Raw genomic sequence first — 18,319 nt, 5'->3', positions numbered from 1 at the left:
GGTCTTTCTCCTGAGCTGTTACAACACCCTGGACTCTGGTGGAACTCTTAGGTGACAGGAAACTGACAGGTACAAGGCAGCCCTTGGCACTCTTTGGAAGTCGCCTTAGGTGGGAGTTTCCTTTTTCTTGGAACTCAAACGCCAATGGACAGGGGACACCAACCCCGCCTGTGGCCCACCCAGCCTCCTGAGCAACTGCCACAGCTCACCCCACCTGCCAGGCCTGGCCCCTGGCCTCCTGCCAGGCAGAGGTCTTCTTGAGGTGGGGGCTAGGCTTGTCCTGCCTCAGATCTTCACAGCCACCATCTGTCCTGGGTGCTGGGGGGTGGGGACGGTTAGAACATCCATCCAGCCCCCAGGCCTTTCACACTAGGAGGTGACAGCCCCATCAGCAGGTGGCTAAAACACAAGCACCTCCTACAGACAGGGGCCGTGCTCCACCCAATCTAAGATCAGTGGCTTTCCCATTGGTCCCTGAGGAGGCTGAGGGCAGGGCAGCCGACTACCCTGCCTCAAGGAGCGGGGCCGGGAAGGTCACTCTGGGACCCCGGCCATCTGACCTCAAGACCTGCTGCTCTACGCTGAGTCCCTCACAGGGACTGCCTGGTCCTCCAGTTCAGAGCGCCCATTCTCCAGAGCATGGGGAGTTCTGCAGGAGACAGGGAGGAGTTAGCAGGGGCTTCCTGAATTAAGGACAATCCAAGGGAACTTTTGGCTGGGGGTCTTGTTGGAGACATCAGTGTGGCTCTCCCAGAGTGGTGAAATCTGCAGGATTTACCCAATTTACTTGGCCAGAGTCACTTATTTCTGGAAGAGAAACTCCCTAGTTTTACAAGGGGAAACGGAAGTCCAGAGAGGGGAAGCAGTTATTACCCCAGAGTCACACAGCAAAGGGCATTTAAAGATCAGAAAGCTAAATGTCATCATTGCCGGCTACCTTTCCACCTGTCTCTCTCCCCTTCTTCTCGGGACCCTGGTCCTCTCCTCTGGTGCCATCTGGTTCTTGTGCCTTAGGCATCTACTGTCACTGATGGGACCAGGGTTTCTCCTAGACCACCAGTAGGAGGAGAAAGAGAAGCACCTGCTGCTCTGTAGGGCCCATGCCAGGATCAGGTCCACCTTGTGCATTGTCATCCTGGGCCCCAGGAGCAAAGGGCAATGGCAAGCAGGCTGTGCACACGTTTTATGGCCTGGCCACCTCCCAGAACAGTAAACAGAGGGGCAGGCAGCTGGCACCAGAGCTCTCTGGGGAGAGAGCACCAGGTAGCAGACTCCTGCCCACCTCTGGAAGGGACCTAAGGACAATGGCTTCTCCCTGAGTCAAAAAGACTTGGACTCTAAGTTCACATCCCTCAGGCCCACTTTTGCTATTCTTCCCTTCTTGGCCTGACCTCGAGGTCTCAGTTCCAACCTTGCCTCCTCCAGGAAGCCCCCCAGGCCTTCCAGGATAAGCTAGGAGCTGACTCTGTTCCCTGGATGCTCTGAGTCCCGGGATGCCTGGAGCACGGCTCTGATTGACTCTTATCCTTTTGTAATAGCGCCCTCCACGTACCTGGCAGGCTTCCCACTGGACTAGGAACGCCCGGGTGGCGAGGACTATTTGCTTCTGGGGCCCAACCACAGCACATGGGGTGCCCAACAAGTGTCATCAGTTGAAAGAAAAACCTGAACTGAATGTGGCTTAAAAATTCAATAGACCGATGATAGACTGAGTCTGGCGATTCTGCTCACAGATGCACACAGACGTCTACGTGATCTCATAGACTTATTCTAACAGTGTCCTGTTTTGATCTTTTAGGAGTATTTTAAAGGTGACCTTGTGGTAGGCCTGCAGAATGGGAAGGGAATATGCTGTTGTTAGTGAAGGGTGAGAACGATTCTTTAATTGTTTTTTCTTCAATGCTGTGTATAATAATTCTATTCATTTTTTTTAGGAGGAAAAAAATTTATTCTTGAAGCTGCATCCAAAAGATTCCAGTCTCTATATAACATCTGTCCAGCTGTGACCTTGGCTGGGTCCAGAGAAAGTCTCTGGTGGCTCCCTGGGGCCTGAATCCTGATGGACGGACAGCCTTGTGGAGTGGTAGGACCCTGCAGGGTGCACTTGGCCCCCTTCTCCCCTGCAGGGCCCCCTCTATCTGCAGGCCTCCCTGAGAGTGCTGGTGAGTGGACAAGGATGGCCACCAGGCTCAGGCCCCGGGGCTTTGTGTCAACGTCCAGGCTGGGGAGGACTCAGGGTACACCGCTGTGGGGCAGGCTGAGGTAAGGCTGAGGCAGGAGAGATGAGTGTTGGTGAGCCACACAGCCTGCCTCTCACGTCATGCTCTGCAAACCTGCCACCTTCTCTGGGCAAGAGACCCTTCTCCAGGCCAGTCTGGTCCCTACGGCGGCCTCCCACCTCACTCCTCACTTCACTCATTAAGACCACGAGGAGGAGGCGGGGCCTTGTCTTGCTCTGTCCCCAGCCCTCTGGGGCCTGGGATATCTCGAGGAGCCTGAGACCTCCAGCGCTGGGCCCCGACTCCCCTGAGGTCTAGAATCGGGGACTGGAGGGTGCTTAGCCAGCAGGCCACGAGCTCATGGCACACTCGGGCCAAGGGATGCAGGGAGCGGGTGGGTGACTTGTCCACGGTGACCCCAAAGGTCAGCAGCGGGGCTGGGACTCCAGGACCTCTTGGGCCCCACAGAAGCCCCATCCCTAGCACCTGAGTGCCCAGGCCCCAGGCCACAAGCCTGGCAGGGCTAGGGCAGAAACTCCTCCTTGACAGGCATCGGGGAGGAGGCTGCAAGGAGGCCAGCACTGCTGGGGCACAGGCCACCCAGGGGTGGTCCTGCGGGGGCAGAGGTGCCGTCCAGGGCCGGCGGCAGCTGGGGCGGCGGCGGCTGCGGCTGCTGCTGCTGCTGCTGCTGCTGCTGCTGCTTCTTGTTCACTTTGCGCTCCTTCGCCCGCCGGTTTTGGAACCAGATCTTCACCTGCAGGATCACAGAACAGGAGGCTACTGGCGATGGGTGCAGGAGGCAGTGGCAGAGCGAGGAGAGGAAGACATAGGGCTGGCCCTTCTCCAGTGGTGTCTGTGGCCTCTCTCCTGCTCCTCTCCCTGTAGAACTCGCTCCCCCAGGCCACCTTCCTCTTCCTCCTCCAAGGCCCTCTCCGGGAGCCCTCCTGTTCCCCATGGCTGCTCCCTCCTAGAGGGCCTAACAGCACTGGCCATGGCCTGCTAGAGGGCACAGCTATTCAGCCAGAGGCTCCCCACTGAGGTGGCAGGAATATCAGGTTTCCTTGGGGCACCTGCTGGCAGCAGCTCAGGGTCAGCTGTGCTGTGACCCCGGCCTGGACCCTTGGCCTCTCTGCTCTCCCTCTACTGAGCCCTGTAATCTGCTGCCAGGCTGAGGTGGGGGAACCCCTACACACCTGCCTTTCGGTGAGCCCCAGATTGGCGGCCAGCTCTGACTTCCGCCGGATGGTGATGTAGCGGCTGTAATGGAACTCCTTCTCCAGCTCCAGGCGCTGGTGGTCCGTGTAGACCACGCGGTACTTGTCCTTGGTCCGGGTCTTGCCTGAGAAGCAGGAGGACCAGGAGGGAAGGTAAGGGCGGGGGGCACCCACAAAAGGTGGGGCTGCTGTTGAGGCTGGGGCTTCTCTCAGGCCTCCTGACCCAGGGACCCGCTCTGACCACCAGCTCCGCCAGCTCTAGTCAGCATTTGCCAGCTGTGGCCGAGCAAAGGACATTCCCAGGAGCTTGTAAAAGCACAGCTTCTGGGCGCCCCTGTTTAATCTGAGAGCCTGGGGGAAACTGTGTCTGACAGCCCCCAAGTCGTTCCAATTCAGAGGTCCTCAGATCATGAGTCTGAACAGCACAGATCCCAAGGGGACACCTGGCAGGCAAGGGTAGACTGAGGCTGAGAAGATGTCAGCTGTTCCTTTCTCTTGTGCAAAAGAGGGCAGGGGAGGCCACCGTGGCTGGACGGGCAAGTTAAAAGGATTCAGAAACTAAGGAGTAGCTGGGCCAGGGCTCCCCAGTCCCTGCTGAACGCTGACCCCACACTCAGGCAGCAAGGACGGGGCTTGCTGGGGACCTCAAGAGTCCTTGACCCTGGACAGCAAACCCTGAGCCGGGCTGCAGCAGGGTAGGGGCAGGCCCAGAGCAGCAGGGCTTCAGGTGTCTCCCCAGGTCATCATCACCGATCTCCTTCCTGGAGCCCTGCCCTGGGGTAGGCAGGGGACAAAATAAAGGAATCCCTGCCCTCAGGAAGCTCAGGCTCTAAGGGAGCAGGACCCACAAAAAGAAAGTAAATGTAGAAAACACTTGAAATGTGAATTGATAAGTATTTGGAGAAAAAGGAAGCAGAGAGGGAGGACTAAGAGGGAGGAGGCCTGCACCTGAGGTGACTGAGTCCCAGCCCCACAGGTGGCTGAGAAGGGAGCTTCGCTGGAGCCCAGGAGTCCGAGGCCAGCCTGCAGAGCAAAGCCAGACCCAATCTCAAAAAAAAAAAAAAAAGTTTTATTAAATATACTGGCTCATGAGGGCCTTACTGAGCAGGGGAATCTGAGCAAAGAGCTAAAGGTGAGAAGGGAAAGAGGCAAGCAGACATCTGGCAGAGGGACCAATAAGTGCAAAGGCCCTGGGGTGGGAGCATAGCTGCCACTTCACAGGTTTGAGGAACAGTGAGGAAGCTGGTGGGGTGGGATGGAGGAAGCAAGGGGAACAGGGGCAGGACACAAAGGGAGGGACTCTGGGTTTTACTGTGTCTGGGATGGGAGCCATTGCAGGGTTTTGAGCAGAGAAGACATGAAGTCTGATGTAGGTTTTCACGTTCCCCTGGCTGCTGCGTAGTAAGCAGACTGTGGAGAGGAAGCGGCCGTGCAATAACCCAGGAGGGAGGAGGTGGTGGCTCAGCCAGGGCAAGGAGCTGGACTGAGGAGCATCTGGGCTTCACGTCAGGGCTGTCTTTGGGGCTGGGATTGGAGGTCTGGGCAGAATATTAAGAGTCCTGTTTGGCCTGAGCTGGGGTGGGGCCTGGCAAAATACCAGTTCCTCTGTAGCAGCTGACCATGTGGCTATAAATAGGAGGTGCACCCCAGCACGCATGTGTCCTCCAGGGCCTGGTGGGTCTCAGAGCCACCGCGGGGCCCTGCCCACCTCACCCAGGGCCCCCCGGCAGCCAGCCTTCACCTCCTTGCTTGCAGCCCTGGCCCTGGCCATCCCTCGTGCCTCTGCACTGCCCACCCCCATCCTGGCTCTGCCCTCCACCAGGCCCACGCAGCTTGGCAGGACAGCCACCGGGCTCCTCGTGGGCCAACGGCTCCGTGAAGAGCTGGAGACAACAGATGTTCCTGGGCGGCTGTTCCCTGGGTTTTCTGCCAGAGCAGCAGAACCACACCGGACGCTTCCGGATCCCCTGACCTCAGTCTGCTGCCCAACGGAGCACGGGACAGCCTCGGCCCTCCGCCAGGTCTGCCCCAGGAAAGGGCCAAGGGAGTGGCTGCTGAGGCTGTGGCTCCAGATGGGGCCTCTCCTTAGTCTAGAAAATTCAACACTGTTTCCAAACAATTCTGCCTCATGCCACTGCAACCAGGGCCCAGGAGGGCTCTGAAGCCTCTGCCCGCCTGCTGGGTTTGCTCAGCTGGAGCCGGAAGGAGTCCTGGGAGAAGAGACCAGTCCAGGATGGTCACATGGCAGCCAAAGGTCCAAATAAGAAGCCTGGCAAGTCTCTTTTTCATCCTGCCTGTGGCGTCAGGGTCCCCGGAGGCCCCAGTGAGCGCAGACCTGCCCAACACTGTGTCCCCTGCTCTAGGGCTCTGTCTCCTCCAGTGCATGTCTCTTCACCCCACCATATTTTGGGGCTGCTGAGCCTGCCGCACATTGTCCTAAGCATTGGCAATAGGAGTGTAAAGAGCAGACCACCCCCTCCAGCAAAGGAGGGGTCAGAGAAGTGTGGGGGGGCCCTGGGAGCCTGGCCTGTGCTGGGGTTGGATAGCAGCAACTGGGCCCTTTAAAACACCCAGAAAGCAAGGTGTAGTGGTGCACACTGTAATACCGGGACTCAGGAGGCCGAGGCAGGAGGATGCAAGTTTGAGGTCAGTCTCAATAAGACCCTCAGTGAGACGCTCCGTGACTTAAGGAAACCCCGTCTCAAAGTAAAAAATAAAAAGGTCCTGGGATGTAGCTCAGTGGCAGAGTGCCCCTGGGTTCAATCCCCCGTACAAACCAAACCAAACCAAACAACCCTAGAGGACTCCCAGCCACCCCCTGGAAGAGTGTGGGCCTGGGGAGGGATGAGGCTCCTTGCCCACCAGGACCTGGGCCTCAGCAGTTACAGGCGTCCTCTCTCTCTGCACCCAGCTCTCTCTCCTGTTCTTTCTGGTGGAAACAGGAATGCACAGGGCCATTTCACAGGCCAGGGAAGCAGGGGTCCACACAGGCTCTGGCTGAGGGCCATCCTGCCTGGTGGTGGTATGACCTCTGGCCCAGCTCTTCCCAAGATGGAGGGGAGGTATGAGATGCTGGCTGCATAGTTTCTCCTTGGTTCTGGCAAGGGTGCCAGTGGAGACCTGGTCCAAGGGCCTTGGCATCCGGGCATCCCATCTCTTACCCTGGAAGAGGGGCCAGCGGGCATAGGAACCCATTGGCCAGCCTCTAACTGGTCAAGCTGCTTGAAGCACATGGTTTTATTCCCAAGAAAAGGACTCTGCCAAAGAAAAATGTCAGATTCCTTATGTGGCCCAGAACCTGGGGAATCCCACTTGTCATCCAGGGAGGAAAGATAACCGGGTGCATCCGTGGAGAAGAGTCATCAAGACGAAATCACAAAACTGCAAAAGTGCAACATGGAGCAGTTTCTAAGATATGTGGAAAAGCAAGACACAGATTGGTGCAAAAAAAAAAAATATGTCACTGTTTTGTACAAAAGCGGGGGATACACAACACACACTGTTCATGTCTCCATACAGTTCTTTCCAATGAACCTATGAGAAGCCCAGTCACAGGGGCTGCTCCTTTGGGGAGAGGAGCTGGAGGAGGAAAGCCATTGGTGGAGGGAGACTCCGGGGTGTTTCAATGCTTACCATGTGCAGATGTGAACTGTACTTTCAATGACAGTCAGGAGACCTGGGCTCTGGTCCCAGCTCTAGATAGAACTAGGAACTGCACTTTGAATATGTCTCTCAACGATCCTTCCTGTCCCATCTTCTGAGCACCTGTGCTACCTCCAGAGCCCAGAGAGGAGGGGCCTGGGTGGTGCGTGAGAGCGACGGGGCAGGGAGAGGGCCCAGGATGAATGATTTACAGGAACCCGGGACACTGGGGCTAAGGGGGAAGTCCAGGCTTCTCTAACAGGTGTCTGATGAGGGGCCAGCCCCTCCCAGCCACCTAACTAGTAACCCTTGGGACCGGATGCCTGTGTGGGTGGCGAGATGGCGGGGAGCCCCCAGCCCTTCAGGGGCAAGCAGAGGGTCAGGGTGGGAAGAACCTCGGATGGCTCTCTGCTCTGGTTTTGGAATGCAAAGAATGGCTCATCCTTTCTGGGTGCAGTGGCACAGGCCTGTAATCCCAGCTGCTCGGGAGGCTGAGGCAGGAAGATGGCGAGTTCAAAGCCAGCCTCGGCAAAGTGAGGTGCTAAGCAATGCAGCGAGACCCTGTCTCTAAATAAAATACAAAATAGGGCTGGGGATGTGGCTCAGTGATCGAGTGGACCCTGAGTTCAATCCCTAGTACCAAAAAAACAAACAAAAACCAAAAAAAAAAATCTCATCCTATGCTGTAGGCTGTGAGCACCCCACCTCCTATAGCAGGCAAAGGGCAGGACCGGCAGCCTCAGAACTCCCGGGGAGCTTTCTAGAAGCACAGATCCTGGTCCCGAAATTTGGAGTCAGCAAGGCTGGAGTGGGCCTCTGGGCACTTAACCAGCTCTCCAGGTTCTGGTAGGGCTTGTTTGCACGAGCAGACCTCTGGTTGCATGAGGCCTCTTCTCACTGGTAAGACAGCCTAGGACAGTCTCCTCACCTCTCTGAGACTCATTTTCTGTATCTGTAAAATGGGGATAATTATTATTCTAATAATAGCCATCATGTCCCTGCACCAGGCACTTTGAATATGTCTCTCAACAACCTGTGGTGTTGTAACACTGTCACATCTATTTACAGATGAGAAAGCTGAGGCTCAGAGAGGTCCACACGTCAAGGCAGGTGGGACTCAAAACCAGGTCTCAGAAATAGCCTCAGAAGGGCTGGGGATGTGGCTCAAGCGGTAGCGCGCTTGCCTGGCATGCGTGCGGCCCGGATTCGATCTTCAGCACCACATACCTGTGTCCGCCAAAAACTAAAAAATAAATATTAAAATTTTCTCTCTCACTCTCTCTTTAAAAAAAAAAAAAGAAATAGCCTCAGAAATAGCGCTCAACCTCTCACATGGTGGAAGGTCTCCCGTAATGATCTCCAACTGAGGCGTAGAGGGGTGGTGCCTAGCGCTGTGCCTGCCATGTAGCAGGTGCACCAGGAGGGCAGAGCCTACATTTCCAATATGGATGCGACAGCCATTTGGCAGGAATGTCAGGCACAGGATCTGTCCAAGGGATGGTGTATTGGAGGGGACTGTTTCTCTGTTAAGGTGCCTTCCAACTTGGAAACACAAAGCTCCCAGTGTTTGTTGATTCTCTGATTGTGTTTGTTATTATTGAATTCTGAGGCCCATTTCCCAGTCTCAGAGTCTAGACACCAGGCTTACCCAGTTGGAGGACCAAGGGTAGGAGTCCTGGTGACTTAAAGTGGGCTCCCCCATCTGGCCTGGGCCAGGCAAGGACAGAGTGTGGCTTCTGATCCAGAATGGGATGAGTGGCTCCAAGAAAATCAAATGATGTCTGGGTCAGCACTTCCTTTGCCCTCTTCCTGCTGGGTGTGTGGCCTTGAGGGATGACCAGCTCTGTCCTATGGTGTGTAAACCTCAAATCCAGTCCCAAATCCTCGGTGACTCTTCCCTGGGTGGTCCGGGCCCCAAATGATTGTGCATCAGGATCCCACTCCAACGCTACACACTCATGCACAAGAGTTGGTTAAAGATGCATTCCACCAGGGTCCACTCGGGTCTGCTGACTCCTCATCTCCCTGCCATCTCTAATAAGCAACAGCTAGACTCAAGAGATCCTGGTCCCGGTTCTGCACCATTTGTCTGTCCTTGAATAAGTTCCCCTGTTCTTTGGTCCTCAGAGTCTCCTGTGTCTCAAAAGAGGGCTGGGGTGTCAGCTCCCAAGGGCCTATGTCCTCTAGTTCTGTGTAGCTCTGAGCCCTTCCTCAGAGACCAGACCCTCCTCATTGCCGATCACCCCAGCCAAGACCCAAGGGAGGGCACAGCCTGCATCTTCCGGCAGAGTGGAGCAGGAAGCATAGAGCTCATCAGCATCCCTGGTGCCAGCCTGGGGACACAAGGAGAAAAGCCTGGGCCTTCCCTGGGAGGGAGCTAGGGAAGTGAGGGAAGAGCAGCCATAGACTCCTACTCCAAAGAGCCTTCCTTTTTCTAGATGAAGAAAGAGGTCCAGAGAGGTTCTCAGGCCACTTGCTGAGGCGACTGCAGAGCCAACAGGCAAAGACATAGGTGAGAAAGACAAAGGGCGCAGGGGGTGCTCCCAAGGGCCGACCTGTCCCAGGAGTCTGGGTACCTTCGCCTTCCTAGGTCTGGTAGAGACTAAGAAAGAGCCTGTGGCTTTGAGTGGGGAGCTTTTATTACTTGTCCCAGGCCTGCCACTGACGTGGGGTGGGACCTTGGCCACCTTCTTCTCCTCAACAGTTTGCAAAGAGAGAGCTTGACCCCTATTAGGGCCTGGGGTGAGCTGGAGTGACGAGAACCCCCGGGGGACTGGAGTGGGGAGGAAAAGAGATGGACTTAAGCAAGAGGATGCTGGGCAGTTTCTGGAATATTTGGGGAGGGGGAAAGAAATGCAAATATGATGAGCAGACAAAGAAATTTAATATAAAACACAAGCCTGGGGGAGGTAATGGTGACAGGGTGCAGGAAGCCCAAAGTGGAGGTGCCTCACACCCTACCGAGGTTTGGGGAAAGGCTGGGTGTACGGGGTGTCTCCAGGCCTTGCCTGAGGGGGCCAGAGAACTAGGGTGTGGTCCAGACTGGTCAACTGAGCTGAAGGGCGGGTGTCTGAACATCCTTGGGTTTCCTCCCCGCTGCCAGGGCCACAGAAAGGACCAGGAATACAGTCTGTGAATGGCAAAGAGCCATGGATAAGAAAAGCAGAACTGAGCTATTTGCAGAAACGCATGTTGGAGGAATCCCTTGGGAAAGGGGAGGAATGTCGCCTGGTAGAGAGCCACAGGGCAAAGAACACGCTGGCCTAGGAGTGAGGAAACCTGGCTGGGCCATCGGCCGGGCGTGTGATCTCCAATTTGGGTCTGTTTCCCCATCCGCACCACCCGCAGTTGAGCCTCTGCTGCAGCTGACCCACCAGTTTGGTGATGAATGGATACTTTCTGGGGCCATGAGGCTTCCTGCTGGGCCCACAATTGGGTCCTGGCTGAGTGGACAGTCCCAGGTTTCTGTATAATGGTTCCTCACTCAATCCCTGGAGGAGGGCTGAGGAGTGTGGGGAGAGAAGGGAGATGGCCAGGCTGATCTCCCGAGGGAGCCCAGCAACCCTGGCCAAGCCTCTCCTCCCACGTCTCCCTCCTGCCAGAGTTGTCTGTCTTTGCGCCCTTCCCTCCTGGGCCCCCTGCAACCTTGACATCATTGGCTGCTCTGTCTTCTTTATCAAGGCCTCGCAGTCTGTCCTGGCTTGGGGAAACAGCAAAAGAAGGGGCTTCAGAGTCAGAGATCTGAAGGTTCTAACCCAGGGGGCCACATGCCTGTGAGGTGTCCCCAAACAAAGCCACTGGACCTCGTTGAATTCCAGTCGATTTCTTTGGGAAAATGCAGGTGTGAGTGCCTCCTTTCCAAGGTGGTAATGGGGCCAGGCGTGATCCTCTACTTGACAAGTAATTATTAATAAAAGCCAGTGTGACAATGAGGCAATGGCATTACCCTAGAGAGACAGTTGGCGGCTGAACAAGGAGGCCATCTGGAATGGATTACCACTCCAGGACCTCTTGAGAGGGGCTTCCCTATGCTGCCCGATTCGCCACGGCCAGCCACATGTGGCTGTTTAATCCATTAAAGTCCAAGTTTTCAATTTTGCGAATATGTTAATGAAGTGGACACAGGTGCATTAAAATAAGTTGGCGATCTTAATCCAGAGCTTATGTATTTTGTTAATTAATGCCAATTAGTGCTATTATGACTGTTATAACGTATGACCTATTATATACTGTATTAAAGTTTTCATACATGTTTCCCAACTGGGACAATGGGACAAAATGCACCACACTGAAATAAGCTCAATAAACAGTAAAATTGAGTATCTTAGTCACATTAACTATATTCCAAGTGCTCAACTGCCACTCGTGGCTTGTGGGCACCTACTGGGCAGCTCAGATGTAGAGCACTTCCATCATGGCAGAAGGGTCTTCCAGACACACTGCTAGACCCAGCTCCCACTGAGGCCGCGGCCATGCCGCAGCGTGCGCCCACCCAGACTGCGCTTGTCCCAGTGGTCACAGGGGCTGGTCTTGCACCCACCACCCATTTGCATTCTTCCCTTGTTTTCCACAGGGCACCCCAGCCCAGGATAGCCCAGGACTGGAAACAGCACCTGCATCCCGTGGCACTGTGCTCACCACGTGCCTGACACACACGTTGACTATATGGTGAATTCTTACTGAATGCATGAAACAAACCTGCTACTTTTCCATCTCCCTCATCTTACCAAGGGATACGCCATCCCCAGTCACTAGGGCCAAGGGCCTAGTTGGCATTACTGAGGCCTGTCCCCCCTCATCCCCCACATCGAATCCACCAGCTGGTGGCCTCAGCCTCCAAAGCACCCGTTCCCATCCACTTCACTGCTACCTGTCAGCAGCCACTAAGCTGATGGAGAAGTGTGCCGTCTGGGGTCTGAACTCCCGCATTTGCTCCCAGGAGACACCAGCTCGTGTACGTTGACAGGTGCTCAGCCCTTATTTGCTATTCATCTCTTCCATGGGGGGAGGGGAGACAAGTTAAAAACAAATGTACAAATGAAATAATTGTCACTTGTGATTCATAGTGTGGGGGACAGAGATCAGGGAGCCGAAAGCTACTGTACTGAGCTTGGTGAGGGAACACCTGGAAGGGCTGACATTGAAGCTGAGACCTGAAAGTTTAGCAGGAAGCTTCTGTGTCATAAGTGAAGAATATTCCAGAAACAGAGAACAGCATGTGCAAAGGCCCTCAGGCAGGGAGGAACAGAGTGAGGGGCTCAGGGGCAGCCTGTTGATGGATCCTGCTTGCCTTGTTCAGCTCTAATCCCCAGCACCCAGAAGAATCTACGGCATAGAAGAGAGTATTACTGCCTGCCTTCCTGAATGAATGAATGAGTGAATGAATGAATAAGAAGAGGGGCACCGATGAGGCTGGAGCTGCTGGATTCCCCCCAGGGAGGAGAATGGATTGACTTCGAGAACAACGGGAAGGCACTGGAGGATGCTGTGCACAGTGGCGACCTCCTGCCTGCTCCTTCTCCCTCTTGCTGCAGTGGGGTCTATGCAGGTGAGGGCTGAGGCTGGCACCGGGAGGGTCTAGCCTGTTGACAGCGATGGCCCTGGCTCCAGATGTCAACGCTGTTTCCAAATCCTAGCAGCTCCCAGACAGCAGCCTAAGAAGCCAGCCCACGAAGACAACTCCCTACCAACAAAACCAGCCCCTGCTGCTAACAAAGCTGTTTCGGACCTTTAGAACAATTCCTGAAGCTCTAAGCAGCAGTATCTGCCAAAGAGGGGCGGGCGGGAGGGGGGGTATTCAACCAAAAAAAGCCTTCTGCCACCTTCTAACTGGGTCATTCCCCTTCCCAGCTACATCTGAGAGCCGAGGTGTCAAATGGAGCTTCTGCCTGGAGAAGCAGCTTTCAAGAGCCTGGCCCCTGCTGTGCCCCCCACCCCGGGCCTCCCCCGCAGCCTTGCATGCTCATCCCCTGGCTGGCCTCCTTTTCCCCACCTGGGCTGGGAAGCACATGGGGAGGTGGTGCTTTGTTTGACAGATGCTCTGTGGGCTTAGATTCTGGTGGAACTGGTGCCACCATCTTGTAGCTGAGTGAGCTTGGGCAGGCCACGTGACCTCCCTGAGCCTCAACCACCTCATCGGTAAAATGAATCCAATAATAGATCCTTTCACGTCTTAGGGTTGTTATGAGACTTAAGTGAGATCACCTGTGCAGAGCTCTGGTCACAACACCTGCACATGACAAAGACTCAGCCCATGCCACCCATTAGCTTTATCAGGAGCTCCTACTATTTGCAAGACAGGTGGTGCTGGGACTGAAGGGGTCTGGTCCTGGGGGAATATCAGATGGCAGTTGGCAGGGATAAGTAAGAAGATGAGAGCAGACAGTCAGCAATGCATGTTGTTGACCGAGTGCTTGGAAGGGGGAGAATCAGGGAGGACTTCCTGAAGGAGGTGAGCTTGGAGGAGGAGCAGCATTTGAACTGGTAAATATGCAGAGGAGGAAGGAGGGGCAGTGCAGGTTGGAGAATCAGACTGGAGAGGCAGCAAGTATGAGGTGTGTACCTGTGTGCACCTGCCAAGGACTGGCAGAGGTGATTGTAAGTGCCCATGTGCTGCAGCTGCCTACTGTGTACCAGGAACAGGGCTGTTCTTTACAGGCACCGTGGCTTCAAGGTTCAATCCTATCATTATCCTAATGTTACACTGGAAGAATCGCAGGATCAGAGAAATGATCCAGGTTAGTTTGCCTGAGGCTATAGAGCTTTAAAAGAAATGCAATCCCAGACCTGAGACTCCCTAACCCTGGCTCTTACCTGTCCCCAGAGAACATCTCTGTTTCTAGGCAAACCAGTTGGGAGAATGTCTTCAGTACTGGGGTGGAGGCAGTTTTCAGGAGGGCTCTAAATATCAGAAATGAGGCTGTTTTTTTTTTTTTTTAATAATGAAGTGGCAATTCCACAGCAGTAGGTAGCCAGGGAATGCTCTTGAGCAGGGGTTGGGCCTTGACAAGGTCAGCCTCACAACTGGTTTGGAAACAGCTGGGCCATCCCTCAGAGGCTGGAGGTGGGAGCCAGGTTGCAGCTTTGGCAATGGGCTAAGGGGTGGGCCTGGAGTGAGTGGGCAGAAGAGTGTCCCTCCTCTCTGCCTGTGTCACTTTCCTCGTCTGAAAGCTGGGGAGTTGGACCAGGACCTGAACTCTGCTGCTGCAACCACCTCATCAAACGAGTGAACATCTGCCTGTCCTGTGAGAGCAGGCACCCCAACGGGCCACTAATGTGTGAAGCACTGTTTATCCACAAGGAATCAGGCTGAGCCCACGACAGAAGCATGACTATAACCCTCCTAATGAAAACACTGATATTTATAGAACCAAAAAGGAAGACAGAACAATAGCACCCCTTGTAGTCATCCCCATCCTGGCTACAGCGAGTGACAGCAACACTCGGAGCTGACTAACATTTTGTTGAAGGATTGTAGCCTGACTGAAGCCCAACAGCCTCTCCCTGAAGGTCCCCATCTCTACCACCCTGCTGAGACCAGAGCCAGAGTCTCAGTCCCAGCCTCGGTGACTGCAGCTCTGCAAGTCGGGCAGGAGCACTGTCCGAGTGGGCAGCCAGGCTCCACCATCCACCGGAACTGCTGGCTGGACAGTCATGGGTCCAATCCCCAGACGGTGACAGAAACCCACGTCAAAGCCAACATCTCACCCCTCCCCGTTCTCTGGGACGCCTTGGATCCCTTACACTTTCCCTGTTCACTGGTGCAACACAATGCATGGAGCACTTACTAGATGTCATGAGTTGAGCTGGGTGCCCAGATATGGTAGCAAGTCAGAAAGACTCTGGGCCTCTTGGGAACAGAGAGCACACAAGCACACATCAAAATAGGCGAGTACATTGGCATTGGGTTAGTGCTCAGAAGGGAATACGCAGAAATCATCAGTGGATGTGGGGGGTCCACTCTGGGAATCACAGAGGTCCACTCTGAGGAGGTGACCATTGAGCTGACACCTGAAGGGCGGGAAGTAGCCAGGTGTGCAAAGAACCTGGAAGGCAGAGCTTCCGGAAGAGGGAACAGCAGGTGCACAAGACCTGAAGTGGGACTTGGCAGGACTGAGGAGCATCAAGAAGGCTGGAGAGCTGGAGCAGGGCAGCGGGGGGCGTGGTCTGGGCTGATTGGGGAGGTATGCAGGGCCAGGTGCTGAAGCTGTGCAGCTCTGCGCACCTCAGGAGGGAGCGTGGACCTCACTGTACATACAATGGAAATCCACAGAAGAAGTCTAAACTGACTCATCTGGACCTGTCCCAGCTCAGCCTCCACTTCTGTAAAACGAACACTCCTTGTCACCTCTGGACCGTGGTTTCCCCATCTGCACACCTGCTAACTGTCCAGTTTAGCTATTCTAGGAAGCTAGGTGCTCAGAAGGGGGACAGAAGGGGCTTACTGGTCAAGAAAATGGCAGGCTGAAGACCTGATGGTCAGTGTCATTGGGGGTTAAGGAGCCGGGGCCTGCAGTGTCCTTCCTTCAGTTGTTCCAGACCACAGTGTTACCCAGGAGCCTCCTCCGGAAACCTGTGCTTTCATTGCTCAGAAGGAGAAACTGAGGCCAAAGAGTGGAGGGGCATGGCCTTTCTTTTGTCCCAGCCCAACTCTGCCCCCAGGTCAGGAGCACTACCGAGAGTCACATACCTGCAGCAGTCAGCTGCAGCATCCAGCTTCCCAAAGTCAAGGTTCCAGTATCCTCAGCAGAACAGGTTTAACCTGGCTCCCGGGGAACTGCTCTCCTGGAGCCTCCAGAACCCAAGTCTCCCAAGCCTTTCCCTCTATCCTCTGAAAGCAGGCCTTACTAATGCCCCCACCTGCTTGCAGATAACAGTTTACAAATGACTTTTGTGACCACCAGTGGAGCGGGGCTCAGCTGCTCTTATGCCCAGAGACCAGGTGTTCTGTCTATCTCAGAGCCCAGAAGCTCTCCCAAGCTCCCTCCACGTCTCTAAACCCCACCAGCCCACACAGCAGATGGCCCCTCTCCAAGTCCCTGCCCATGGGGACCTTCCTCATCCACCTGCAAAGTCCACTTGATCCGCAGGAAGCCACAAGTAGAAGAGAGAAAATGTGGGTTTCCTTCTCCAGACTTCCCAGCCACACACCTGCAAGATGCTGAGGGCAAGGCCCCCAATATCTCCCCTCCTGGAATATAATGTGGGGCTTTTCCTCTGGGATTTATAGACAAAGCTTTTGGGAGGCTCTCCTTTTTCTCCAGGGAAAGAGTTGTATTTTGCAGAGGAGTCTTTTTGTAACTTGAAGCGGGGTACAAACTGCTATTCAACCTTATTCCCCGCTCATTTCACAGACAGTAAAACTGAGACCCCAAAGGGATGACTAATCTCTGAGAAGCTCTGTGTAGTAGAGTAAGAGTGCACAGGTGTGCTGCTCTGTCTACCGGGGTTCAAATCCCAGTCCCGTAACATTCTATGGTTTTGGGCAAGTATTTAGTTGGTGACAAAGTTTCTTCCTCTTCAAAGCAAGAGTAAAAACAGTGCCCACTTCAATGTTCTAAGAGTTAAATATTCCATATCATTATCATTACCTGATATTACTTAATCAGTCACAGAGGTGATTGGCAGAGTGAGGTTGCCTGTACCTCCCTAGAGGCAGATAGGAACTTGGGACTTCCAAGAAGGGTATGATTGTAACCAGAGCCTGCAGTACTGATCAGGTGCTGCCCAGCGTCTGCCTAGCATCTGCCTAGGGGGCAGGCTGGGTGTGTGTGGGAGATGGCAGTTGAGGAGAGAAGATAGGGGAAGTCCCAGGCTGCTCCCAGCTGGGGGAAGGGAAGTAGGGACTGGACATCAAAGGGTGGGCAGGCCAGCTTCCCGCCCCCAAAGCCAGGTGGCCTTTGTCAGGACAGGCCAGACACAATCTGGACAATGGGGTGTCCTGTTCACTTTCCGGCCAACAGGAGTCACTACTGAGCCAAGTCCCAGTCTGTTACATGACAAAGGGGGTACCCATAAAGATCAGGCCGCCCCTCATTAAAGCTGAGCCTTTGTCCTGCCCCCTCCCCTGCTTTTGAAGAGGGTGGATCAGAGAGGCCTGCCTGGGGGCAGGAGGTTCACAGGCTCAGAGCCAAACAGTAGCCACCTTCCCCATAGCATCTACCTCCCCTCCCCCAGGGTCAAGAGTTCAGGGAGGGCCCTGGGGAGGTTAGGTAGGGACCCCAGCTCCAAACTAGTGAGAGAGCCTCTTTGCCAGCCAAAAGATACGACCCAATCTCTTCTCTGTAAAATAGGGGGCTCAGTCCTGGAAAGGAAGTGACCTGCCCACTCTCGCAGGGTCGATCGCCAGGTTTGCAGCCTCTGCTGGAGCTAGGACAGGAGTGGAAGAAGCCCAGGCAGATCACCAGGGCCAGACCCCCTGGGAGTGCCGGGATAGGAGTCTGAGGACCTGCCTTCTAGTTCCGCCTTGCACAAGCACAGGCACGTCTCCTCACTTCGCGGGATTTCAGCTTCCCTGTCTATGCAGAAAGAGGGTTGGGGTGGGCTCCCCAGGGCTCCTGCTGGCTGAGATTCAGCGGGAAGACACAACAGCCCTCCAGGGAGAGAGTGATCAGAGGCCACGCTCTCGGCAACCCGAGCCCGGCCAGGGCAGAGGTCAAACTAGGGGCAGCGTGGGCCGCGCAGAGCACCTGCCAGTGCCCCGGGAATAGTCGCGCGGCGCAGGGCGAGGGGAGGTGTCCTTACCGCTGCCACCACTGCCTCCAGCTGCCACGCTGCGCCGCATCCACTCGTAGGGGGTCCGCCTCTGCGCTCCTGGCGAGGACGGGGCGCCTGGGCCGCCGATGGGCTGAGCCAGGAGGCCTGGGCCCGGCCCGGGGGGCGCGGGTACCGTGCTAAAGTCCGGAGGGGGTCCGAATGCCAGCGGGGCTGGGCTGGCGGCGGGGGCCGCGGGCCCGGGGCCATAGGCTACGGCCCAGTCGTCCTTGGGCGCAGCGAATGGCGCGCCCCAGGCCGTCGGGGGCGCGGGGGTCGGCTCCACGTGAGTGTAGCTGGCGAAGTCGGGGTACTGCGAGGGCGCGGGGGGCGGACCCGGGGGGCCATAGGCTTGCGGACCCAGGCCGAGACTCGGGGGCCTGGCGGGACCGGGATACACGGGAGAGTCCTTGTCCAGCACATAGCCCACGTACATGGTGGCCGCGGGGCCCCCCGCGCATACTGGGCCCTGGAGCCGCCGCTGCCGGCCGC

At 55.6% G+C, this 18,319-nt stretch overlaps 1 protein-coding gene and 1 long non-coding RNA gene across 3 annotated transcripts in view; one reads left to right on the top strand and one right to left on the bottom strand.

The window, feature by feature from the left end:
- The window catches only part of LOC144377302 (uncharacterized), a 15,545-nt gene extending 4,317 nt beyond the window's left edge, over window positions 1-11,228 (top strand). The window contains exons 3-4 of one of the 2 annotated variants that reach the window (XR_013438161.1): window positions 1,935-2,162; window positions 9,514-11,228. This is a non-coding gene — a long non-coding RNA (uncharacterized LOC144377302). Of the gene's footprint in view, window positions 1-1,934; window positions 8,344-9,513 lie in introns of those variants that run through there. The other variant, XR_013438160.1, reaches the window with a different exon arrangement.
- Window positions 2,743-18,319, bottom strand: Cdx1 (caudal type homeobox 1). Its single transcript, XM_078047754.1, has 3 exons — window positions 17,819-18,319; window positions 3,413-3,558; window positions 2,743-2,973 (listed from the first exon to the last, which is right to left on the bottom strand). The coding sequence occupies exons 1-3, from the start codon at window positions 18,261-18,263 to the stop codon at window positions 2,743-2,745; spliced, it is 822 nt and encodes a 273-aa protein (XP_077903880.1). The 5' UTR covers window positions 18,264-18,319.

The sequence above is a fragment of the Ictidomys tridecemlineatus genome, chromosome 1, assembly GCF_052094955.1.
Source record: "Ictidomys tridecemlineatus isolate mIctTri1 chromosome 1, mIctTri1.hap1, whole genome shotgun sequence".
Classification (NCBI taxonomy): Eukaryota; Metazoa; Chordata; class Mammalia; order Rodentia; family Sciuridae; genus Ictidomys; species Ictidomys tridecemlineatus.
Note: the sequence above shows the minus strand (reverse complement) of the source record. Positions and strands in the feature narration are given on the sequence as shown.

Coding starts and splice junctions, on each gene's coding strand:
- Cdx1 (XM_078047754.1), bottom strand. CDS start 18,263: ATGTACGTGGGCTATGTGCTGGACAAGGACTCTCCCGTGTATCCCGGT. Junction 3,559..17,818: donor TGGAGGCAGTGGTGGCAGCG/GTAAGGACACCT, acceptor CCTGCTTCTCAG/GCAAGACCCGGACCAAGGAC. Junction 2,974..3,412: donor TGGGGCTCACCGAAAGGCAG/GTGTGTAGGGGT, acceptor GTGATCCTGCAG/GTGAAGATCTGGTTCCAAAA.